Here is a 25,905-nt window from a genome sequence, read left to right as displayed (position 1 = left end):
GTAGTGATTCTGGGCATATTGTTGTATTAACTGAGGCTTGGAGGTGGGTTTGATGTTCACATTCCATACTTGCCACTTCTCCCCTAGGTCAGTATTGCTGAATATTGCTCTGTGTAGAATTCAGTGAAGCAGGTCAAGAGAGCATTAAAATCCCCAGAATGTTTAAGTAGTATAAAATGAAAAGAAGTGTAGACTTTTAATAGTTGTGATGAATGCATCCACTTAACACAAGGCCTGCTGATATTTGAAGTGAGCGGTCATCTGTCTGTGGTAAATGCGGTGTGTGCCAGCCTGTGGTGGGCTGGAGGAGCGATGTGCCTGCAGAGCTCTGTGGCTCTTGTGCACTGAAATTCTCTCTCTAGGAAATGGTGCGGTGCTGGCAGGAGTTACGGGCTGTGGGCTGTTTGGGGCATGCATTCTCTTCCTGAGACCTGGCAACACTTCCCACTGTGACTGTCTGTGCTGAGCCTGCCACCTTTCTTGTCTTTGCTGAAAGTTTCTGCTATGAGTTGGAGCTTCCTACTGCCTTGTATTCCAGGTTGTTTCTGACTCATACGAGCATAGGAGAGCTTGTAAATATGTGGATGTGTCTAGAGGAGTGCAGAAATAAAGCTTTCTGTGTTAGTGCAGAATTTCACACAGGATAATAGATGCTGCAGTTCTGTGGAAGTGGTCATTAGCACCTGACATCTTGGTATCTTGGAATCCTGGAATATCACATGCAGAAAGAATTGTTACTAAATTTTAAGTGATTGGAGATGGCAAAAGCCCAAGAAAACTGGCATTAGGCCTAAGCAAAGGTTAAGAAACAGTGTATTTGAAATTTGAAGAATGTAAATAAATCAGTGCTTTTTATTGAAACTGTGAAGATTCAAAGTAAGGCACAGCAGCCAGCAAAGCAAGTTTAATGTTTAAAATCCTAGGGGCCTCTTGCTGTATGTTGATCTTTAAAGTAGAGAGCTTCTCTGGTGATGGTGCCTGAACAGATGGCTCATGACTGATAGTAAGCTGGTTTTCATCATGGAACTCCTTCCTTGGCCCTAAGAAGAAAGCTGAGAACAACAAGTGAATCCATCGTGTCTCCTGCCTTTTTAGGGCTCTTTAAGGCTCTCAGTCATCAGTCCTTTAGTTGACAGCCACATTGCATCCATTTCAGAAAGCAAAACGAATTCCCTCGGTCTGTGTCTTCTGTAATTGAGGAGAAAGTGATGATGTGATTCTAACACCCCTGCGTAGCATTTACCACCCTCTGCAGCTAGAACTGGAGTCACAGCCTTCCTGTCAGTCTTTTTTCTGACTATTGGTTTCGTGTTCCTTCAAGCAATACCTGTGATGAATGATCTGCAGATATTCAGGAAAGACCTTCAGAGTATTAGGTGCTGAGAGCTGGCTGTGATCAGTGTTGGCAGCTACTGTGATTCTTTTAGTTGCTTGTTGTGACCAAAGAGACCAGCAGCCATGGCTGAATGCCTCATTTTATTAATCCTTTCCCTCCAGGAGCTGTTTTTTTGCTGGGCATAATATTCAGTGCTGGCAGTGGGTATCCTGAAGTCGCTGGTGCCAAGGAGTTAATGAATTTGGAAAACTTCCCAGATAATACATCTGGCCCTCTAACTTACATTTTGGAGCATGAAGTGTGAGATGTAGAAAGAAGAGCACTGAACTAAATGAGCTCCTGGCTGAAGAGAGGAAGGGTACACTTTTCTTTTTTTAAACTAGTTGACTGAAAGTTAAAAATTACATAGTCCCACAGAAGATTTAATTAATGTGGGTTTGTTTGGGGTTTTCATTTTACTTTTTTTTTTAAATTTTGTAATACTATGTATTTGCCAGTTGTATTATCTTCTGAGGCTTGAGTATAGACAGGGAAGCATTTTTAATTCTCCACTTTGAATGATTCTTCTCCTTCGTTTTTTATTTTGAAGTCCCATCATGTTGCCATGTCAATAAAAAGGATTTTGAAGGTAATTGATGTTTCTAGTCCAGCTCACTTCTGGAATAGTATCTTGTGCAATGTTTGCTTCCTATAACATTGGAAATAAGCCTTTATTATATAAAATGGGTTGCTGGCACTATTTATTAATACACATTTCTGTGTAATAAAAGCTGTGCAGTGCAATATGGTTCAGAAATTAGCTTTGAAGAAAAGAATTACATTGCTATTTGTATATCTCATAAAACAGCATTATTTTTAGTGGGTCTCTCAATACAGCAATGCTACTTAGCACTTACATACACAGCACTCCAAAAGTACCCAGGATATCATCCCTAATTAAGTGTCCTGCTAAGCCTAAGAGCAGAGCAGGAGAGTTTTTCTGTACATAGCAGTGACAACCCAAGTGGAAAGCATTTTTAGAAGAGTAGAAGGCACTTCCTTGAGTTACCGTCGACTATCAGCAGGTACTTTCCCTTTACCTCTGGCAGTGACACCATGCTGCCCTTTCAAAATATATCTCCTCTTGTGTTTACCCATTTTTCTGCCTGATGTCTTAATAGATGAAATTTTTCGTTTGCTTTAATTTAGTCTTGCATGGGGTGATGTAGTTTCTGATGGTTTTGGTTTGACCTACAGGAAATAAGTATAATGATTGGTACCTTCTCTGTGAAGGCACAGAAGAGCCCTATTGACATGAGAGCAAACTTACTTACGTTTGCTTGGGTTTTTTTAAAGACATTAAAATGCAGTTCCTTCCCTCCACACCCCCCAGTGTGACATCTATACTGAAGCTGATCTATATCTGATTCCTGTTCTTTTTGATTATTCACCTCTGGTTGCGAAAATTCTTTCCTTAATCCTTCCCCCATCTTCAAGTTGGTTAACTTATCTAAAAGCAACCTTTGTGGACTGAATATCTGTCTGTGAGGAGAGCACATCTGTGACCTAAAAGGTTCACCTGCAGATTCTCAAGGACCAGGGGAACATGCAGGGCATAATCAAGTCCCAGGAACTGTTGCTGCACAGCATTTTTCAGTAGACTTTCTCCTGTTCTAGAGTTGCTCAGTTCACAGACTGAAGGGAGTAGGAAGGGACCATTCTGTCCAGTGTGACCCGTGGGCTCGGGGCAAAGCAGGGAATTCCATGGAGAGAGGCAGACTTTAGTTCTACAGTTTGCCCAATTTAAAAATGCTCATTTCCTTAGAGCCATAATAGCGGCAAGACCCTGACTCTGCTGCACTGACAGCTTAAATAGGGATTTTGTTCCTTCCAGTGCTGGGGTGAGGACCTGGCAAACCGAGGGATGAACAGAACTAGAACTCAGCACTAGAAGTTTGCATCCATTACTGAAGGGCGACTGCACTTACAAAGCTTGCAAATAAAAACCTCTGTTACCTTGCTATGGCAGTTTTCAAGTGTTTCTGTGCAGAAGGACCAGACTAGAGGATCTGGCATTGATTTGTTTGAGTCTTTCACGTAATTACAATTTTTGTTGCTATCTGCAGTTGGCATAAATTCCTGTGTTCAAAAAAGGAGCTGTATTTTTGGTTGCCAGTTGTAATGCTGCAGTTGACAAACATAGATGTTATAAAAGAGAAATTCAATATAATATAGTTAATCAGATGCCTCTTTTTTTATTGCTTTATAATCTTCTCAGATGCCTAATTCTGAAAGCAAAATGACAAAATTGTTCGATCAAAGCTTCTGGAGTTTAATTCCTTTTTAAGAAATAGTACAGTAGTTTAATTTTAAAGACACAAAAAAAATGAGCATTACATGCAGGACTAAATTTTGTCAGCAGTTGCATGGAATAACTGACTGCTTATGACTGACATGTACATCACAAAAAAACTACAAAGAATAATTCTCAGTCAGAGTTTATACTAAAAGAGCAAACACATTAAAGAGAAAAGATACAGGTGAAAACTATTTCTTGCAGTCATTCTTTTTCTGCCATTCTGTAAGAAATATGGATAATTCATTAAGTCTCAGAAAAATCCCTTTGCTCTCCTTCACTCAGGTTTGCTTTTCCTTTCTCTTTTTATGTACAGAGTATGGGTGTAGTGTGCGGTAGTCACTATGTTATCACCTGTTAAGTGTCATGCGTGACACATCCCATTACAGATTCTAGGAAACCGAAGGTGTTTGAAGTAAAACTTTCCATTCAAGTGTCAATTGAAGCGTGGGTTTTATTTGCTTTTTTTTTTGACAGAGATTGTTCTTTTACTGCCTCTTAAAATAACTCCAATATTTGTTTTTGTTTAGGAGAGGAAAAGATAAGAATATATAGCTAGAGGCTGGGAAGATAGCAAGCTACTGGGGGAGGTGGTGAGGAGCTAGAAAAGGATGCTGGGAATGGTGGGGGAAAGGGAGATTGGGCATGTCAGTAGGTGAGAAGGTGCAGTGTGGAAAAGGGTGACTTAACAGAGAGAGGGGGAGACCAGCTTGTGTTGATCTAGGACAGTGGAATTGGAAACAGAGTGGGAAAGAAAAGGGTGGCAACCAGCTGTGCAGTAAAGAAAACTGCTTTATAAAGTACAAACAAAACCAGCCAAACAGCAAAACCCCACAAAAACAAAACAACCAAAAAAAAGTGACAACCAAAAAAACCCCACCAACTTCCCACATGTAGAAAACTCTATATAAAATCTCTATTAATTAGAAGAATATAAATTTGAAGGCTTAAGGTGACTGAAGTAGACAGCTCTAGCTGTAAGGATGTCTGCAAAGGCAACTCAGACCCTTTCTGTGAGTGCTGGTGGTGTGAGAGTGTTTAATCAAACCCTAACACCTCCCAAAGACATTACTGTCAGCACAAGAGGGATCTGGTTCAGGGCAAAGAAGGCTGTTGTATAGGGCCCAGCCCTCACCTCATTTGTTGTGGAAGGTGAAAGGTGTGTAGCTTTTGGTTTATTCTGCCTGGGGCCAGGGTGATGATAGTAGTGTAGATGCTCTTAAGGAAAAAGAATCATAATTTCTGTTTTCTAGTCTTTCAATGTTGCTCAAACCATTTTCTAGCTCTGCCTGTACCCCAGAATTGCTGGGGGCCAGAAGGTATCTTTCACCACACTCAGTGAAATGTTTTCTGGTGCCTCGCAGAGGTGCTGGGCGTATTCGGGCTGTGACCAAAGTCAGTCGCGATAGTGCTGTGAGCCCAGGACATGCTGCTTGTCATGTGTTCAGAAGAGGGTGTGGAGGGCAAGGGAATCAAGCCTTGAGAATTTTAAGATGGGAACCTGAATCTTCATCCTCCTGTTTCAGTTCCTTGTCGCAGAGACACAGGTTGTGCATGTTTGTCTTAAAATGACGTCATTAGTGTTTATTGAAAAACCCTTGCTACTAAGGCTTTGAGAAAGAGGCATGAAGGCTTTTTACTGCTGATGTCAGATATCAACGTGTGCTCAGTACAAAGGGAGCAGGGGAATTGCTCTACATGTGGAAGAAAATATTAGATCCCTCCTGAAAGAAAGGAACTAGAGTTTTGTAAATAAAATTGTCATGATATATTTGGGACATAAAATGAAAGTCTATTAGAATGTGCACACAGATAGAGAGAGAGAAATTGGACACCTCTGCTGTGGCATTTTTCAAGCCTAAGCGCTTTACTTTGCAATTTTAATAGTACTCCTTTAAGGTCATTTTTTGTATATAATTTTAATACGTAGTCTGTTGCTTTAACTACTTTCATTAAATTTTTATGAGCCTTTTCAGAAAATCAGATGGGAAAATGCAAATAAATTATGCATTTTATTTAGTATGTAGTAGATACAGTATTACTGTATGTATAAACAAATAAAAATGTTTATTAATATAACAAACACTATGTTGAAAGATCGTGCTGTAGTCTATAAACCACACAGGCTATAAAGAATCACTTTGAGTTTAAGTAGCTAGTTCCAGACCGAACCTCTGGATTTGGAACAATACAGAGTGATAGTATAAAAAGATTCATTATCTTAGGTATTATATTAAAAAGGGGGGTGGCTGGGGGGGCGGTCATGAATTATGAGGCACAAGATTGAAGCTGAAAACCTTAAAACATTCATTTTCTGAGAGCAAGTACTTAATATTTTATAAAACCCCACAGACTCTCTGGTTGCTTAGTTTTGCCTTTTCTATCCTTCTTCCCCTCCTGGCAGAGCTCACCAGTAGTCTTAAAATTCTGACCTGAGCACTCACCAGTCAGCACAGTGCTGTGTGTCAGTCAGCGATTAGTTTACCTGTCTTTTTACTGCTCCTTCACCCTGTGAGATGCCAAAGCAACAGAGAAAGTATGTGTAGGTAGTGAATCGTATCAGTGTTAAGAGATGTGGGTATATACTTGATTTCTTCAGGCCAAAATAATCTGCTCATTTAACTTCTGTTCGATGAGAAAATCCCAGCACCATAGGAGAAAACTTCCTAGCACCACTTGTGCAGATCAACACAACTTTGTTTTCATGCCAGTTTGGGGGTTTTTTTTAGGGGAGTTTTGGGGAAGTTCTGACATTCGTCTGTATGTGTTGTACTTCACATCAACTCTAGATAGAGGAATCTTCTCACCTAGAGTAAAAAATGGTAAAACGATCAAAATATAGAGCGAACTTCGCCCTTGTTTGTTTGAGCAGTTTCACACCTCACAGGTAGTTCTGCTCGTTTCAGTGTTCCTCAGGCCTCAGTGATAATGTGTCTGCAACAAGAGCTCCTTTCAGACCTGTATGACTTGGCATTAAAAGCTCCGCCTCTGTCTTTCTTTGATCTTGTTACAGTAAATACTTTATGATTCAAATTGAAAGAAGGAAACTTAGCCATTTTTAAGGAAGTTTTCATAGCTAAAGAAGCAGAAACAATAACTCTTCAAGTTTAATGATGAGTGACGTTTACAGCTCATGAAGAGTCTTCACTTCCACTGTAATTTGCATTAGCAGAACAGAGTGCCTGTTTTAGTAGTGATTTTTAGAAAAGGGAAGCCAGGAATAACTGCTGTAGTAAATAGCAACAATTAATGAGAGGGCAAACAATACTAGAATGACTAATACTGAAATATACTTTTGCAAGTTGAGCTTTCATTTGTAAGTGTAAAGTGCTTGTAACCTTTGGTAAGGAATTGTCCTTAAACTTCAAATAGAATTTCTTAGTGCCTTCAAATAAATCAATCGCCTTGTAGTTTTCAGTTAAGCAATTTAATTGCTTAATCAGACTAAGAACCTAGTGATTAAAATTTAACAGTCATGTGGTATCAGGCAATATCAATATTAGTTCTTACTCAGGGTAGCTGGTTTAGATCAAACTGAATGAAATAGAAGGCATGTTAGCAATATGCTTGAGCATGCAGGAATGTCATATAAGTCTTCTCCAGAGTTACGGGTACAGACATTGAAGAGTGACATAGCAATAAGACTGTATTAAAGCTGCCACAAAACACCAACTCTCAGTTCTTAACAAAAGAATCAGAGAGCTTCTGTGCTAGAACAGCTTTGAGGGTTGTTGGATTTTTTAATTATCTACGTTGAAAAAAATTAACCCATTCTGTGAAGAGCATCTATGCAAGGAGGGACCATTCTTTCAGAACTGACTTGAAATAAAGAAATAGCAAAAACAGTTTGAGAACATAATGAAATGCTGTGCAGAGATCTATAGTCTTGCCATTCAAAAGCGCACCAGTGTTGCAGGAATATGGGTAGTCTTGATCAGAAGTTATCGGAGGTGCTGAATACTAATTCTCTTTTGAGTTGGTATAATACCAAGTGCAGTGAGATTTTTGGCCCATGGTTCTGTGTGTTCTGTGCAGGCAATGAGGAATTGATAGGAACAGGAAGCAGCAGCATGTTTTTTGGGGGGAAGGGGAGGTTGTTACTGTTCTGGACAGCTTTCATCTGTAACACATCCCAGAAAGTTAACAGTGGTCATGCTGGATCAGACAAAAAGTCTGCATGGCCTGTGTCCTCTTTCTGATAGTATCAAATACTAATGCCTCATGAGAAATGCAGAGATATGACAAGTTTGTCTTACTTTTCTCCAAGAGCTCTCCCCACCTTCGGATACTCAGGGACTTAAGGACTGAAGGCAAGAATAGCTTCTATTTAGCTGATAATCTTCAACAGATCTTGTATCTCTTGAGTTTTCTTACTTCCCTTTTAGCATATGTAAACTCTTGGTATCCACAACAACAAAAAGAATCGTTCACATAAATGTTTATCAGCGTTGTTGCTGTGAAGAGAAATTATGACTGATTACCCATTTCCTTCTTTTTCTCTTTCAGCAAGATCTGAACCCAAGTAGTAGCTTTCAGCTCCTTCCTGGGGGACTGCTTTTTCACAGGGGGGCCAATTAAGCATATGGTAGAACAGCCATTACATTTTTTATTCTACTAACATTAGCCTCAGTGTTTCAAAATCTGATTTTAGCTTTTTGCTCTGAAGTGAATTCCGTAGTATGTTTCACTGTCCAATATGAGGGTTGACATACTGTGAAGCTGTAGAAACAGCTCTGAAGAAGAAGCTGTCAAGCAGCTCTGATTAACCATGTGCTAATATATGCAAAGTTTTAAGAATTGTGTTAATATTTTAGTGATTGATTGCCATAAGTCTATACTCATCCACAGTATGGCTTGTTTTGCATTATCTTTTTGTGAATATGGAATGGCATGCATTATACAGATTAACCAATATTCCCTCAGAACGTGGAGAAAATACTGGTCCACAGTCAAAGACTAAAGAAGGTGAAAATATTTGATGAAAAATAGGATACAGGGCAGAATACAAATGCTAGTGTTCACTCTTGATACACAAGAAAAATTAACGTAATCATATTGATGATAGTAGCTTTTTATGTAAGGATATCACTGAACATGAGAGCTCTTTTCTTACTCACTTGGTCAACTTGAAAAAGTTAACTGCAGCACTAGCCACTGTAAAAAAAAGGCAAAATAGAATGTTCCGACATTGCTAGAGAAATCTGGCCGAGCTGCTTAATATCAGTGACATTGTTCAAAATATTTGTTCTTAATGTTTATGAGACTGACTTTTCTTGTAGTTGGAGCAAAAGCTTATGATCTCAAGAATATAAGTGATGTTTGTTATTTAGTTTTAAAAAGCTACTGGGCTAATAACACAAGCAGTAGTTTCTAATTTTCATACGGTCGTAGCATGAGTGGAGGAGTGATGTGTTTGCAAAGAATGAAGTTTTATAGCTTTATGTTGTATGACTATACAGCCTTCATTTGTAAGTAAACTGTGTCTGTAGGCAATATCTGGATTTTAGGGACAAAGGGATATCAACATGCTATCCTTTTAGTATTAAAAAAGGAAAACACAATGTTCCAAATGACATTACTATAGAAAGGAAATTGTTGCAAATGATTCAGGGTATTAAATGGCAATATGTCATGTGCAATATCATATTAGAATTTGAAAACCTTTTACGTGCTAAATCTCAAATTAGCCTACCAGGAAAAGGTTAATAAAAATATCATTTCTTTCTGTTTATTTGTGCTGTATATCTGACAACATTTTCTTGAACACACATTTATATCCTGGTTGGGTCATGATCAACAGTCACTCCTGTTTGGCACATTAATGTCATTACTTTGACTCCATGAAGGTTCTCTGCCTAGAGGTCAGGTCCTGCTAAAGTAAACTGTCAGGCTCAAGGAAAACCAAAGCTGTGATTAAGGATTTGCAGATTCCGATTTCAAAAGTTAGCATTATGCAGCATATTTTGGATGGATTCCATCAATCTTGACCAAAGACCCATTAAACATCAGCAAAGGAAGAAACCATTACTTAATATAAGAAAAAGAGCAAATCAAAGCACATTGCTTGGGAAGGGTGGGGGCTTTTAATATATTAATACTTCTAATTTGTTTAATGCTGTAGATCTAGAAAAAGAACACAGGAAAAATTTACTAATTAGTAATGTGGGTAAGTGTCTTCCAAATTTTTTTTAACTTTTTTCTTTTTTTTGACTGGACTGTACTCACCACATGGACACACAAGAGAAAAAATAACCCAGGGAAAATACTGCAACAAACTATTCTTGTGAACTACAGTTGGCAGAGATGCTCTTGCCTCAGAAAGCTCACATGATGATGTGTTTAAGGCATGAAATAATATTTCAGAACTACTGATAATCTATGATGACGTATCTTTTTGCTCTTTATACTTCTAAAGCTATTACTTCTTTCCAGACATTTGATTCCTTGAACTAAATGAAAACAGCACTTTCAAAGAGTGAACAGTTTCCTCTTGAAAGGCACATGAGCCCATTTGTTTCTTCTTACTCTTTCAGCAAGACATGGATGTAGCTGAGGATGGCTTTCTGATTTGCTAAAATATCAAAAAGCTTTTTTTAATCCACAGTTCACTGCTTTGAATTCACTACAGGCTGAACTTCATAACATCTGACACTCATGCTGTAACTTGTGTAAAATGAGTTATTGTTGCCTGCCTCTCCGTGGGCAGGGATGTAATGCCAAAGTGTGGCACTTGCAGAGTATGTGATCAAAAGACACATACAGCTGGCATAAGGTGGCAGACAGTGGAAAAGTGTTGATTTACTCGAGCTGAGGATTTAGTCACTAGGCTTGAACCAGACTGAAAATTAACCTACCTGTCCTACTTCTGGAGTCCCTTGAGTACACTTAGGCCTTGATCTTGGATTAAGGCTCTTGAAAATTGCAGTTGCTGTCGACTGTTCTGCACAAAGATGAGAGTTCAGTGTTAATTTAGGGTGTTTCACTGAACTGATGTATTTTGATTGGATTGCTGTATTTTTGAAAAACTCCTCTGTTTCTGTAGAAAAGTTGCCTTTGTAATACCAGACTTTGAAATTTTGTCCGAGGATCCAACCACCAAGTAGCTGAAGTACATTAAACTGGGCACTGAGTTTTGCACCTGATTCATGGTATTGTATCCGTTTTCTGACACAGTTGATCAAGCATCTGGTTATCCAAGGACTGGATTATCCTGATCTACTCATAGCTAGACTCTGGTTCATGCTTCAAGAGTGTATGGGATCACTGAGCAGAATGATGTGTTTTCTGGTAATATTGAGTCCCAGCTTAGAGGAAACCCTTATTTTTCTAAGATATACCATTGGGTTTGTCTGTGTTAAAATGTCATTTGGCTGTGCTTAACCATGATGTCCTGGTTGCAGTATCACTATGACTGCTGCTTACCATCCTGAAGACATTTGGAATTTTTGATCATAATTTAGGATGGGATGTTGAGTAATTTCTACAGAAATGTCCCCATTGGGTGGTAAGGGGCACCAAGAAGAACTGGAATGACCCTTTTTTCTGTTTTGACACCACATTTCTGCAGTCTGGTACCATGGTAAGTGTGTGTGCATGTACTGCTCTCCATTTATTGGGCTAGTGAAAGGGAACACAGGAATGTCATTTGTACACAGATGAGAAAAATGGGTAAGAAAAGTTTGTATTCATTTGCTGTTTAAATCCTATTCTAAGTTGTTCCATGCAGCAATTCTATTAGCTTTTCCAGTTTGCTATTTAAACACATTGTACCAATGCAGAACTGAATACTGAAAAGATCCTAAATACATAAATTGGTAATTAATAGCGTACCATCTTGAGAATACTGAAAATTGCTGCAGGAGAAACTAAACTCGGAGATCAGAGGAGGTTCCCTTTTCCATGGGGGATATTCAAGGCTAGATGCACATTTGTTAAGCAGCTAGGATTGTAACGAGTTTTCAAAAAACAGATTCATGAAATGGTCTTTATTTAGGATATCTTTCATCCTTGCCAGTGTTTTTTTTTAATACAGCTTTTCCATTAAAATGACACGTCAGGACATACCTAGCAAGGGAGCTGCAAACTTCTTACAGGTGCTAAAACATATATAAAGTGTAATGCAGTAAATTGTATAGACTAGGCCTCAGAGTTAACCAGTATAGCTGAAGTAGTATTTTGTTGGTTTGGGGTTTTATTTAAGCAGGCTGGGAGTGTAATATTGTAATCCAGTTGTGACTCATGCCTGTTGAAAACTCAGAAGACAGCCAGATGTTATTGGGTGAGAGTCTGTATCTTTGCACACTACAGAACAGCTTAGCAAAATCCTTTGCTGGAGCTCTTCAGAGGAAAACTTTCTTGCCATTAGGTCCATACATTGGACTTTTTTTTCCTGAGGATTCAGTTTTGTGGAAGAAAGCCTTGAAAATACAAGTTTACCCAGATCCAACTAATGTTAGAAGAACATGTAATGTAGATGTGAAAATTGAGCTTTCCTTCCCTAAAAGTTGCAGTGAAGGATCTGCTTCACAGCCTACTTGCATGCAAAGCTTGAAAGGTTTCCTTTCAGTCTCTTTTGAATTATTGGTGAATAGAAGGGAAAAAATTATTATTCAGATGGAGGAATTTGTCCCACTTCGCAGTTATTCTAATATGGCAAGAGGGAGCTGTATTCTTTGAGGATTTTTTGTTTTTCTAAAAACAATCCTCATCTCTGGAATGAGAGCAAGTGAAGAAGTTTCAGTACAGAGCATAGTTTAAGGGGTGAAAAAGAGAAAAAAGTTGAAGCATGTAAAATAAAGCTTGGTTAAAGTCCCAATATCACTACAATGATGGATTCAGCTTTGAGGAATCTGTAATAAAATAGTGCTATCAACTTTATAAGTATTCAAATGATCTTAAAAATCTCAGTAGGAAATAAAAAGGAACCTTTGCTGAGGACTTTCCTTGAAAATCTTCATAATCCTTTCAAATTCTGCAGGGCTTTTGAGTCTCAGCCGTGCCGGATAACTCTTTCTCTTAGTTAATAGTAGGTTTTACAAAGTTCTATATATTCCCATTTAAGTGTTGGATTTTTGAAATGAACTTTTCAAAACTGTTTCAGGACAAATATTATTAAACTCATAAACAAAGCAATTTCAAAAATATGCATGACTTTGTGAATGGCCTTGTAAATAGAGACAGATTGATTACAGGTATATGTCTACCTTCTTTAAAGGTTATCTGCTGGCAACTTCAAGCAAAATGTGCATTAATTTCTTAAACTGAAAATTAACCTATGCACTTTCCTTTGAAACACAAATAGATAAACAGAAGAAAATAGATTTTCATAAATTCTCCTGGAAGTCAATCTATAAACCAAACCAAGTGTAGATTAGGAGTGAAAGATGCAAGTTCACTACTTCTTTTCGTCTGCTTTATTTTAAAGTGCTGTGAGGAACAAATTGTTTTGCATTCCTATGCTAATAGGACACACTAATCACTGGAAAAGGTGATTCTGGTTTTGTTCAGGATTTATGAATTAAGGGTTATTACTGGAAATGGCTCATTTACTCTGTATGGGCCTGAGACAGAAAGTCTGAGTCCTCTGAAGCTTTTGTAAATACACGTTGCAGAATCTTCCCAGACTGAGATGTTTGCCTGTTTGTAGCTGCCTAATCCAGAAGTGGTTCTCTGACAAGGTTAATGCCCAGTTAATTGCTCCTAGCCTTGACACACAGTTTAATTGCTATTTGGCCCACATATGCTTGTTGCTTGCTCTGTGTAGAATTCTAGTGGATGTGGTGATGCAAACTACAGGCTGGTGGAGGGCAAACAAAATAAATACAGTATTTTATGTTCTTTTAATTCAGGGCCAAGTGGATTTGGATGAAGTGTTTATTTAGTTTGCTGGTTGCTTCAGATGCTGTGGCATATTGATTCCTTTTATTACTAGCAGCCACTTAACCTGACCTCTCTCAGATCCAGTATTTTAAAAGCCATAAATTTTAACTTTACTTATGAGCAAGGACTGAAATGCTGGGAAAGCCTTTTTATTAGCAGAGCTTTGCCTTCTCCCTGTTCATGTGTCACCCATGGCAACAATATTTAGAGCATCTTAAATTAGAGCGGCTGTTGGGCAGCTCGGTAGTAGTGGGGTTAGCAATAAAAAGAGCACATAAATATCTCAGGCATGTAGGATTCACTGATCAAAGTGTGGGCAGGTGTACAAAAGCAATGCCATTACTAGCAAAAGGTATCCTTTTCCTGGTTTTTTTTATTAAAAATCTCTCCTTTCTTAATGTTCACAGATAAGGAAGATTTTTTTTTAATTGCAAGTTAAATTGCTGATATTGAAATGTATTTTCCTTTTCTGCCTTAGCTTTTTTTTTACAATAATAATCTTCCTTGTTTCAATAGGCTAAATTCATCACCAAACAACACTTAAAGCAATCTTTAACATACAGCTTATATAAGTATTTATAAAAATATGCCCAAGCCAAAAGTTGATGCATAAAAATGACATACCACTCTTTGAATTATGAGTAATATGATGGTTATGAATTTCTTTCTGCATTCACATGTAAAGAACTCAAAAAAGCTTTGAATTAGTGAAGTAAACACAAAGCTTAATATGAACTTCTTGCATCTAATTTGTTACTTCTGATTTAAATCAGTAATTTTTAAAAATATTATTACAGGCTTGTTGACTAAGATTGAGTAATAATTTAGCAGCTTGTTTCAAAGTAGGGTTAAGGCCTAACAAAATAGATCATAACCATGAATTTAATGTAAGTTTTGGCTTGCTTTCTTCTGTTTTGGTACTGAAAAAGTTTTTCCATCTGTCCTACAGATCAAAGGTAACACTCTAGATGTTAGCTTCATACTGTCAGAAGTGACTTTGTTTAAATATTAGTGCAGGGACTCTTTGCTTCATGTTAAACTTTGGCCTGGGAACAAAAATGTTGGTTTAGTTTGAGAAGCATAATTTATATCAATTAGTCCCAGAAAGTGTCACATTTCCCTGTCTTTTAAAGCTGGGGGAAAGCTTTTCAGGGGGTGGGTGTAGAAGTAGAAATAAAGCAATCACAGGGCACTGGAATTTTTTTGCTACTACTCAGTTCCAGACTGATCAATTTACAAGGTGCCTGAAACCACTGGGGAATCCTATTTTCTAAAAACTGGACTTTTTCCTGTCTGCATTGCTTCTCCTATTGCAGTTTTCCTCTAGCAGGTTGTAACAGCTATATCTAAAGTCAGTTTATACATAAATATCCTTGAGGAGAAAGCTCCTGCTTTGTACAAGATAAGTAGCTTGCTTTATATTGGGACCTGTTTGGAGGGCAAATGCTTCAGTTTGCACCAACTAGAGGGAGAACACCCATTTGCTGGAGAAGGAGAGATTCAGATGCCTAGGAAAACTTCACCAGATGCAGAGCTCTGCTGTGAAGTGGAAGGTTATGTGAGAGGGTAGACTTTTGTAGCCACATGAAGAAAACTAATTATTGCAGCAGATAAGATCAGAGGGGTTTTATGCAAAGACAGGCGTGGCTGCATTTTGTCTGACATTCAGCATTAACCTGGGAAGTGCACGTTCCCCTTCACTGAGGTTTTTGCTTGAACCTCTGCCTTTGCTTCTAGTTCTTATTTAATATTGTTGCACTGGAAAACTTGTTAGCATTTTTGAGATGTTTAATGCCATACATATTCTTTTTGAAATATTAGCACGTTTCATTGCAGTGTTGTTGTTTGTTAGGGATAAGACTGTAGAAAGCAGCGACACCAGCATATGTTTCTAAGATGACAGTAGTGCATTTTCACTTCTTGCCTAATGGCTACCTTATTCCAAGCATTTGGTTTTCAGCTGGCTAAAGCTCATCATACCTTCTGAGCCCCAAATTGTGAACTGCCATTATTCATAGCTGAAATTGTCGTTTGTGCAAATATGGGCTAAATTGCAATCATTATATGTAGTAAAATAGATTGAGATATCTGTAAACCTGAAGACTGTAGCTGTCTCTTACAATCAGAGAACATGTTAAATTCTTCTATTCTTTGATTTCTCTTTTTTAGATTTTATTTTCTGTCAGCTGGGGTGTTCTTCTGCTTTCAGTATTTCTGCTTATAATTTGGAATGCTTGGATTGAAGTATTAAATGAGCAAGACTATATATCTTGTCTTTAATATGTAAGTGCAAGATAATGATTCTTCTCTTGCTTTTTATCAAGCCCTTAATCTTTTCTATGCCACCTGTATAAATTAGTGTTGAAGAAAAAGCTACAGTGTGATCTAAGACTTTTCTACAGAAATGTTATATTAAAGCTCTTCATTTGAAAATCACAAGCTCAAAGATGTAATGACTTTCAGATTCCTCTTTCCTAAATCATTCTCTGCATTGAATTGGTGGATGATTGAAGAAGTATCTGAATATAAAAATATAAGTGAGAGAAAAAAAATCCTTTGTTAGTTGTGCATACTGTGAATCCTACCAGAAATAAATGAAACTACATTAAACAAATGGTTAAGAAAGAATGGAACATGAAGTAATTTGATCACCATATGATGTTGCAATCTTGTGGAGTGAGCAGTTGGATCAGCTAGGTTGTGGTAGGCCTGAGTTCAGTGAGCCCAAGCAGAACATCATGAATGTTACTCGAGGTGTGTGTCCAAAGCGGAGCAGGCACCGAGCTGTACGTGCTTCCTTCAAAGCTGTTGGCGTATCTCACTCTGAGTCCTACCACTGAAGAAGCTTGGTGCTTCATGCTTAAACAGTTGTTTGCCTGCTAAAATTAGTCCCATGCTCTCTCCAGCATCCCAGCATCCACAGGGTAGAACACTTATTGTGTTCATAGCCATTTTCTCTTCCCTAGTACCACATGAACCTCCACCATGCGCATGCAATAGGAACCAGGACTGTGTGCGTTCAGGGCACTGGTAAAAATAGAATCAAATTATTTATAATTTATTACAACTTTGTGTTTATTGTATTTTCTCAGTCTCAGTGATCTTTCCCTTCTTTTTTCCTTTATAGGTTTTTTTTTTACTTCGCGGTGTCTTTCAAAATGTACATAGTAAGTTAGTCTAACTCACATAAATATGTTCCTCTAAATATTCTCCTTTAGGCATATTCCTGTAGTTTTGGTTTTCAAGAAGAAACATTATGTAAAAAATAAAGTTAATGACAAATATATAAAATGTTTACTCTTTAGGGTGTCTTGCAAGTTGTATTTCATATAGAGTGGCAGTGATTCATGGCTTCTCTTCATGATTCCCTCTGTATGTGCCTTTGGGGTGGCTTGCATTGCCCACAATGCTGTGTCATTTGTTTCCCTTTGATTTTCATGACTGACATCTTGTTTTTGGCATATTTCCTTCAGCTGGGCTATAAAAAAAAGAGAGGAATGTGCAGATGTGGGAAAAAGATAATCTTGGGAAGACCTGTCTAATAATAATAGTTACAAAAGAACAGAAAGTAGGTTACATTTACTGGTACATTAAGAATTTAAAAATCTGTGTTAGTCATGTTGGCATTGAGCAGAAAATTAAAGTATGTATAAGAGCATCTTTCAGTTAAAGAATGATCAGTTACAGATAACATCTAAGAACCAGCAATTTGGTTTCAGCCAGTCTAGGCAGGTACTGATGTCAGTTGTTGTTTTCTCTTATAAATTCAGGAGAGATGTATAAAGTAATTCACCATTTATAAGAACAATAAAGTAGATGCTTCAGTTGGCTTTTTGTCATTGTACTACAAGAAGCAGTAAAAGAAGAGCTCAAGAATTTAAAATCCGTAAAAAGAAACATTTTAACACAGTGAGCAATTGAATTTCTTATTGCCAAACTATGTTTTTGTACTAAAAATCCAGGTAAGGCTAAATATAAACACACACCATGTATCTCCCAAAATGCCACTTGTTAATAACTTGTAGAAGATAAGAGAGGGTTTTTGTTGTTTTATTTGTTGGTTTGGGTTTTTTTTTCTCCATGAGATAAATAATCATGTTTTCAGGTGTACAGCAGTTCTAAAAGTCTGCAGAAATGAGAAAGGTACTGGAGTGGGTGGAGGAAGGAAATTTCCCAATTTGGGATGTGGTCCTTGTCCATTATGGAGTCTTGTGCATTTCTCTGGAAAGCATCCGGTAATAGATGCTGGCTCAGAAAGCATGGGGACAGGTCTCCCTGCTTAGGGAAGCTTTTTAGCTCCTGTATCCTTAGCTGTGCTCTAATATGTGATTGCTGCAGCTCTACAATGAAAGGGAAAAAAAAGGAATAAAAGCTGAATTGTAAAAAAATACGAAGTTCTCACTGTTGTTAGTGAAATTTCATACTAAATTATTACAGTCTTAGAACAGGCCAGCTGAATGCTCAGTACCAGTCTGTGAGTAAGGGTTCTCAGTAAGTTTTTGAATAAATGAGGACACCTCATAGCATGCCAGGGTGTCTAAGGACTGAGTCACAGTGTGTGGGGAGGCTGAGCACACAGCTTGCTGTTACATGTGACATATGATGCGTCACTCCAAACTTCAGGTGTTGACTTGGATTTTCTTGGGAATGGCCTTCATCCATTGCAGTCTTCCAGTCTGAGTAACTGGCTCAGCTTTATATAAAACAGGCTGTAACCAGCATTTAACTTGAGACTTTTTTTTTCAGGTAATGGAGCTTAGGGCAGTAATTGAGTGCAGTACAGCTTGCTCTGGGATGTGTGTGTGAGCACTTCTGTACTTTTTTGGCCATCCAGCCATCTGTTGCAGCAGTCTGGAGTCAGCCCTGGCTGCTGGTCCTCCCCGAGCCATGGGCCCACATGGCCCTGCTGGAGGCAGGAACATGCCCAGCACTTCCTTGCAGACTCTGCAGTTGCCTTGAAGCCATTCCCGGTGGATGCTCCTCCCTGGAGGCTCGGCCCGCAGTGTGCTGGGGGCCTGCTGCCTGCAGGGCACCCAGACTGCAGCCCCTGGCAGCCTTTGCCCTCCTCCCCGGGCAGCCCTTGGTTTGCAGCCCAGCCTGGCTGAGTGCTGCTGTGCCCTGTGTCCTGCCAAACAGCCCACCAAGGCTGGCTGCTGACTGAAACTTGACAGAGCTTCCTCTCTGCTGATCAGTGCCTTTCACTTGGCCTTTTTTCACACCATTATGTTTCCCTTGTTTTTTTTCCATCTCAGCCTGTGATAGGCGCCACAGTGCTTCATACTGATGCACAAGTTTTTAGTGATTTTAAGCCCCTTTATGTTTGGGTGCAGGTCATTCCTCTAACTCTATTTTAGCACTTGCTAATTTGTCAATAATGGTAGTCTCCAGAATGGCAATTAGTGAACAGAAGAAGGTTGCACTATGTGATGGAGCAGCCAGTCTTCCCTTACACCTGTTTGTCTCCACACATACCCCCAATCTCCCACTTGTTTTCAGCTACATATTGGTCTGCAGGTAATGGAAGTGTAAATTGCTTTATGTAGGCACTACTGACAAGTCTCTATTTGGTGCCAATTCTCAGCTTTTTTGCTTTTAAGAATTTACTGAACATGCTGTTCAGAATTACTTGCACTCTAGGATTGCTAAAATCAAGCATATCATATTAATATAGCTGTCTCTTCTGTGACCCTTGAATCCCTTCAGACATGACAGTATGGACATGTAGGTGAAGGGCTTCTGTTACGTTCTCCTTCGGCTTGTGTTAGTACTACTTAAAAGTTGAAAGCAAAAGCACTTGAGTTCTCAAAGAGAGAAGGTATATTGCAAGGCAGTCTCTTCCTCAGTGTTTCTATGACACGTTTATTGTTCTGCCATATAAAAACTAAGTAGATGGTACAAAGGCTTTTAAATTAAGCTGTGAATTTCTTCATTGATTGGAGTGCATCTATTCATTGAATTTAGTTCTTTACCTATTCTGCTATCATTTTATTAATACTAATTAACACAAATGCTGCCACAAAATAAAGACTTTCTAAGGTCATAGAGTCAAGCATTCAAAGAGGAGGAATGTTCGGCAGACTCAGCATTTTCTCTGTTTTTCTATGAAGTGCTTTCTTACGCCTGTAATCAGGGAACAAGGCAGCAACAGCAACATCATTTATGATAACCTGTACTTTGGTTGTTTCTTGAAAAAGGTGCCGTGCATGTTGGTATCATAGCACCAGTTTCAGCTTGAAGAAGAAGGTTGGCTAAAACTTAGAACTAATAATGTATCTTCTCTCAGGTGAAATGTATTTGAAAATATCAACCATTTATACAACCTATCTCCTAAAAAGCAAAACACTTGTTGTGTAGCAGTGTTTGTTTTTGTGAGTCTAAAGATAATGCTCTCCTTGAGACTGTTAGCAATGTCCAGTTGGACATCACTGGCAAAGGTGGAAGAAGCAGCCTCATTCTCATCACTGGTGTGGGCTTTACGGTGGCACAGAGCGAGCCAGCTATTGCCCATCACTTTGTCAGACCTGTAAATTGTGTGCCATTCCCTGCTAGTCTGAATGGGGTATCTGCTGAACTAGGTTTAACTTGATGTTATTTTTAGAACAAATTACATTGATTGCATACTATTTCAAAGGCCCCAAGTAATAAAGTACACAATTAAATGTATCTGACTAGTTGAATTTCTCTGTGTGGTTTTTGGTATAAAAACTTAACCATTTGTTTTCCAGACTCTTCTGGCAAAGATTTTGGTCCTACTCTGGGATTAAAGAAGTCCAGTTCTCTTGAGAGTCTTCAGACTGCTGTGGCTGAAGTAAGGAAGAATGAACTCCCTTTTCACAGACCCAGGCCTCACGTGGTGCGGGGTCGGGGATGTAACGAGAGTTTCCGAGCTGCCATTGACAAGTCTTACGAGGGACCTGAGGATGGAGAGGAGGGTATGTTGTCGATGGCACTGACTGAGGGAACCACCTTCACTTAGCACTGCTGAGGGCCAACTCTATAGAGCACCATGAGCAAATGATTTAGTCCAGTTGAAAAGCTGATCACATTTTAAAAGCTGTTCACATCTTCCACTGAATAGAGCTGTCTTTGTAGTACCCCATCCAACCTTGACTGGGTTTAGTGTAAAGTCTTTCACTGATCTCCTTTGGGGCAGGGGTGGGTTGGAGGATTTAGAACTCAATCCTTAAATAATTACGTTTTTCAACTTCAAGAAGCAGCTGCTTTCTTCAGATTACATTAAAAATTATCTCTCTTGTTTTACAATTCCCCCTTTTCCAGTCAGGAAATTTGTTTCATGTTGTAGATAAGGCAGAGTGTATTGATAGCACCCTGCTGCTCGTTCTGCCACTATGGGTTTTATAGACCCCAGTCTGGAAATACATCTCCTTTAGTACGGAGCGTAAAACTGTGCTTGGATCCTGAGCCCCCCAAATTGAAAGAACACAGCTCTTTTCCAGCCGGACAAAACATTTTATCTATTTCTTCTTCAGCCACTAAAATAGAAAGATTCCAAGGAGTGAATGAAGTCATTTTGTTGCATAGGTTGGTTGTGTCAGTCACCACAATCTCTTGTTGAAGTAAGCTCTCAGTGTTTGAAACCCAGCACATGGTTTTCTTGAGCTCATGGAGGTTAACAAGCTAAATTTCAGATAGAATAGTACTTTACTCTGACAGGATTTTTATATCAGGAACAATAACTAGAAAACAATTCATAAAAATAATTCTGTCTTTAATTTACAATACAAATCTGTTTGAATCCACTAGATCTGTTTAGTCTGCTTTTTAAATTATTCAATTAAATGAGTAAGTGTTGTGAGTCATTTGAGCTCTTGTAGACACTCGTTGCTGTATTTCCCATGTTTGCATTTCAGTGGCCCGTAGCCATCCTCACTGCTTCTTTTTCATTCTGTGCAGATGGTGGCTCTGATAAGAGCTCTCACTGTGGTCAAGAAGCTCAAAATGTGGAGTCTGCCCCTCCAGGGAACCCTGAAATAGAAGATGCAGAAATCAAAGCAAAAAAAGACAAAAAAAATAGGGAGAAAGAGAAGAAAAAGGGCAAATCTAAAATCAAAGAGAAGAAAAGGAAGGAAGAAAATGAAGATCCAGAAAAGAAAAAGAAGAAAGGCTTTGGTGTCATGTTGAGGTATGGCATTTTACAAAGCAAAACAGTCACCCATTCTCGTTATAAGATAGGAAACAACCAATGCTCTCATAAAGTAGTGGAAAAATTATTTCACTTGGACTCAAATAATGTTTATGTTATTGAAAAAGAAAGCAGTTTATACTTTTACACCAAACTTGTAACTGCGGCAGAAGACATTTGGCAGACAAAATGTCTTTTTGTGCCTTTGAAATGCATTCCCATATGTCAGAAAAGATTCAAGGTTTCAAGCTTAAAACAAGCACGTATCGATGGGGAAGGATTTGTGGGGAGTGTTTCTGAGTAATACAAGTTCTGCTCCCACACTCAGACCTTTACCTTCTCTTCCCTTGCATATTTGCTTCCTTCACAAGCTGCGGGGAGAGCAGAATTCCTTGGGTTAGTGTAAAAGGCCTACTAACATTTGCAGTTGCTGAAAACCACTACCTGTGATAAAATCTTAGCTTTGTGGCTCCAGCCATTGCCTGCAGTGAACAAAAGCTCACTGTCCTCCCTGCCCAGCATGCAAGTGTTTGAACTTTTCTGTGGATATTTGTTCTGTGTCTCTGTATATGCTGGAGTCGTCAGAGTTCTTCAGGCTGTTTCCTTGCTCTTGGTGGAACCTTTGGTGCTGTAGGCACTCTGGTTGCTATCACCCTTCCTTCTGGTACCTGTTCTGTCTATTGAGGATTTAAGTGTTTCTGTTTAAGTAGATCTTGGCATTTGATACAGGGTATGTGATGAAATTTTTTGGTCACCTGGAGGAGATTAAACTGAAGGACCATGTGGTTACTTATGCCACTGAACACTTAACATTAGCTTTAGGAGGCTATTGGTGTTTCTTGTCATGCTGTATTGTAGACAAGACATATATGAAAGCCACAATCATTGCTTAGACAAGGATACATTTAACTAGTAATCTAAGAAATTCAGCTGCAAGATCATTCACTGATTATGATCTTCATTAGGACGTATAATGTATGAACTTGCCTTTCTGCCAACTTTCTGTTGTTATGTCGTCTAAAGTAAAATTACTTGTGTTATATTAACATGGAAGGTTTTTGCTGACTTTCTCCCATGTATCAGCAATTGTTCTATCAACTTTTGAACACTGTGCAGACATTGTAAAAAATATTCAGGCATGCCTGTGTGCCAGATTTGCATGATTTCAACAGTTGTTAGTGTTCATAAGATGAAGGTGCCTGACTATACAAGTCTGCTTTCAAATGGGGCTCCTCAGGAACGGAGGAGGTGTGTACACACATCCGTGCATTGCACGTGCCTTTGTGTTCCTACTGTTTAAAGAAATGGGCCTTAACATGGAACAGTAGTCAAAAACGGAATAATTAGGAAGGTGACATCAAAAACTCTATCTTAAGCTTTATATCTATTTTCATTCTTTTTAGCTCTTCGGCATGAGTAGGAAAGAGGAGGGGAGTGGCACAGATGTGTGATGAAAGGATAAGTACTGTTTCACGTATCAAAGATACATAGCAGATTCAAAGTTTGAATTGTAAAGTCTCACAGGAGGGGTATGATATCTGAGCCAGAAAGAACATGGGATGACATCAGAATCCAAAACAATCTATTTTAGTTGACAGAAACACTGATAATGGTCAATATGCAAACCTGGAAACAGTAGGTTACCATTTGTAGTGATTCCCTTTTTCAGAATATATTCCACATTTTGGTAGTATAGAGGTTTATACATGTGCTCTTTCCATAAGCTTGTCTTTGGTTTAGATTGATAGTCTTCCCAGCTGACAGTAATTATTAATAATATTTATCTGTATGGCAGCACAGAATGGGAATTTCTATCCCACACCATTGAAAATCTCTACAAAACAGCAAAGATGGAAGTTACACATTATAATAAACAGAGAAGGGGGAGTAGGTACGAACTAACAGCTCAGCTGGGAGATTTTTAGAGGTCCTGCATCCTTGTCAGTATTTTTTCCAGAATTTATAGAACTTGAAAGAAAATTCCTTCCTGAAAAGGTGAGAGTCCTAGGGAATCCTAGCCATCATAGAAGGGAAAGAAAGGTACAGACCTGTAAAGCAGAGATTGAACAAGAGCAACCAGTGTGAGTTTACAAAGGAATTTGGGACCATAGGTCCTGGGCAAGGTGAGCAAATCCAGGCTGGCATTTTTTCAGACAGAAACTGCTGCATGAGACATGAAGAACAAAACCAATTGATCTGAATGTTTTTAAAAGAAATAATAGGGAACTAATAGTGGAATTTAGAACAGGTCAAATACCAACTAAATATTAGATTCAAAAGGTATTTTTTCAAACTGGAATCTTGTACTGATGTGAAGGGTGAGAAGTGTCAGGAGGGATGGGGAGGAGGTTTGAATGATAAGTATTTTAGCAACACGGGAGGAAAGAAGCATCCAGATTTTTTATGACGTTGTGGGAATGAAACTGGCCTGTTTTATTGGTAGAACATCTGTGGAAGGAAAGAGGGAAGTTTAGATGACAAAAGTTGTGAGCTTCTGCAGCAGGCAAGGTGGCTACTAATTCTTGGTATCTTAGACGAAAGAAGTAGAGAGAAGTATTTAGAAACTGAGATGAGCCCAGTTTTTCACATGATGAATTTAAATTGGAAAGGAAACCTGCCACATAGAGGGCATTAGAAATGTAAACATTGTAGTGGAGCAGAAAGCTTAATGGAGAAGGAAATCTGTGCCTTTTGTAAGTACAGTGGTGATTTTGCCGTGAATCCCCCATGAGTTAGACCACCAAAAGGAGGAGCAAGAAATAGAGCCCTTGTTAGACTGACAGGAGAGATAAAGCCAAGGGAAAAGAAGCTATGAAGGCAAGTGTCAGGAGTGAGAAGAGGAATTATATTCCTGGGACCAGGCGATGTCATGAATTTTTTCATCTTGTCTGGTGACTGCAGCCATGTGACTGATCCTACTGGGAGCTGGAACCCCTGCTCTGCTATGTTCCTACTGTTTGTACTTCGTGGGCAGCTTTGTTCAGAGCTATTTCAGCTGTGCCTGCATGGTTCTGCTGTGCTGTGAGATGCATCCAAACAGAAAAACAGACTTGCTGAACCCATGTCAAAATTGGCTTGAGATAAGTAGGAATTGAGCATCTGTGGCAAAAGCTCCAGGACCAGAAGGACAATGAAAAAGAGAGATTTTGCCAGAAAGCTCAGCGCTAGTTAAGACACATGCGTTTTCTGGTGAATGACGTGGGGTCAGGTGTAAAGGACAAAAGAAAGTAGAATTTGAGGCTGAAACAGCTGCTGGAAATGTCCCACTTGTCTACAGTGGGATTTTTGTGCTATGCTTGCTGGGTCACACTTACAGCTGTAACAAGTTTTGCCTTGATAATGGCCATGTGCATTGGCTGGTTTCTGCTTTATAATCAATAACAAAGCATTTCAAGGTATTAAAACCAAATCCAAGTATTCAGCTGTAGTACAAGAATTGTTGAGCTTTAGTCTTTTGCATCTGAGATTTTTGAACATATTGGAATTGCTACTGCATTGGTTTTTTGCCTTTTTTTTTTTAATTTAACAACAGAAAATAGCAAAGCTGTTAGCAGTTGCTAACAGATTTCACTTAGTGCCTCATCTGTTGCTCAGCTGCTATTTACTTGTAGTTCCTGGTCTTTTTTTACACATGCAAAAAGAAGAATGATTGCTTTCCTGCTAAGCTTTTCCTTGATTGAAGCTTTATTTAGGTGACTGTGATTCAGGGAGACCATCAAGAAATCATGCTTTTATTTTTGTAATCATTGTTTTTTAAAAAGTCCTGTTTTTTCACACAGTATTAACTGAAACTCTTGGCTGCAGCATATTAACAACTGTGACATTTGGGCAAAGTAGGTTAATGTACTGGAGGTTTGAAACGCAGATGACACTGGTTAAAGTCTCTATAATCCAAAGTACTGTTTCACTGTGGTGCTGACTGCACAGTGTTTTGTTTCCTTGGTTGCTTCGGATGCACATATTGCCTGCCTTAGTTCTGAAGGTGTGTATGTGCTGTCCAAAGACAAACAAAAGTTGACTCTTAACTGGTTTTGTGTAACATTGGCCAAGGAGAGTTATATTTTACTTTTTGATGTTTTCTGGCACATCGTGCTGTCATTATTTGCTAATAACGCACCACTAGACAACAGACAGGACAGTAAATTGATACTGTGTATCAAGAAAATGACTACATTAAATACTTTCATTACTGGAGCTGTGACTAAATGTATA

The 25,905-nt window shown here is 38.7% G+C and overlaps 1 protein-coding gene across 1 annotated transcript in view; it reads left to right on the top strand.

Moving 5' to 3' along the window:
- PARD3B (par-3 family cell polarity regulator beta) overlaps positions 1–25,905 on the top strand; it is a 382,717-nt gene that overhangs the window by 222,250 nt on the left and 134,562 nt on the right. The window contains exons 18-19 of the mRNA XM_017735561.1: positions 20,276–20,482; positions 21,465–21,693. Coding sequence (XP_017591050.1) covers positions 20,276–20,482; positions 21,465–21,693 — 436 coding nt within the window. The remainder of the gene's footprint in view (positions 1–20,275; positions 20,483–21,464; positions 21,694–25,905) is intronic.

This window comes from Corvus brachyrhynchos, unplaced genomic scaffold (genome assembly GCF_000691975.1).
Source record: "Corvus brachyrhynchos isolate BGI_N302 unplaced genomic scaffold, ASM69197v1 scaffold255, whole genome shotgun sequence".
NCBI classification, from domain to species: domain Eukaryota; kingdom Metazoa; phylum Chordata; class Aves; order Passeriformes; family Corvidae; genus Corvus; species Corvus brachyrhynchos.
The sequence above is the reverse complement of the archived record's forward strand: the minus strand, read 5'-3'. Positions and strand labels throughout refer to the sequence as shown.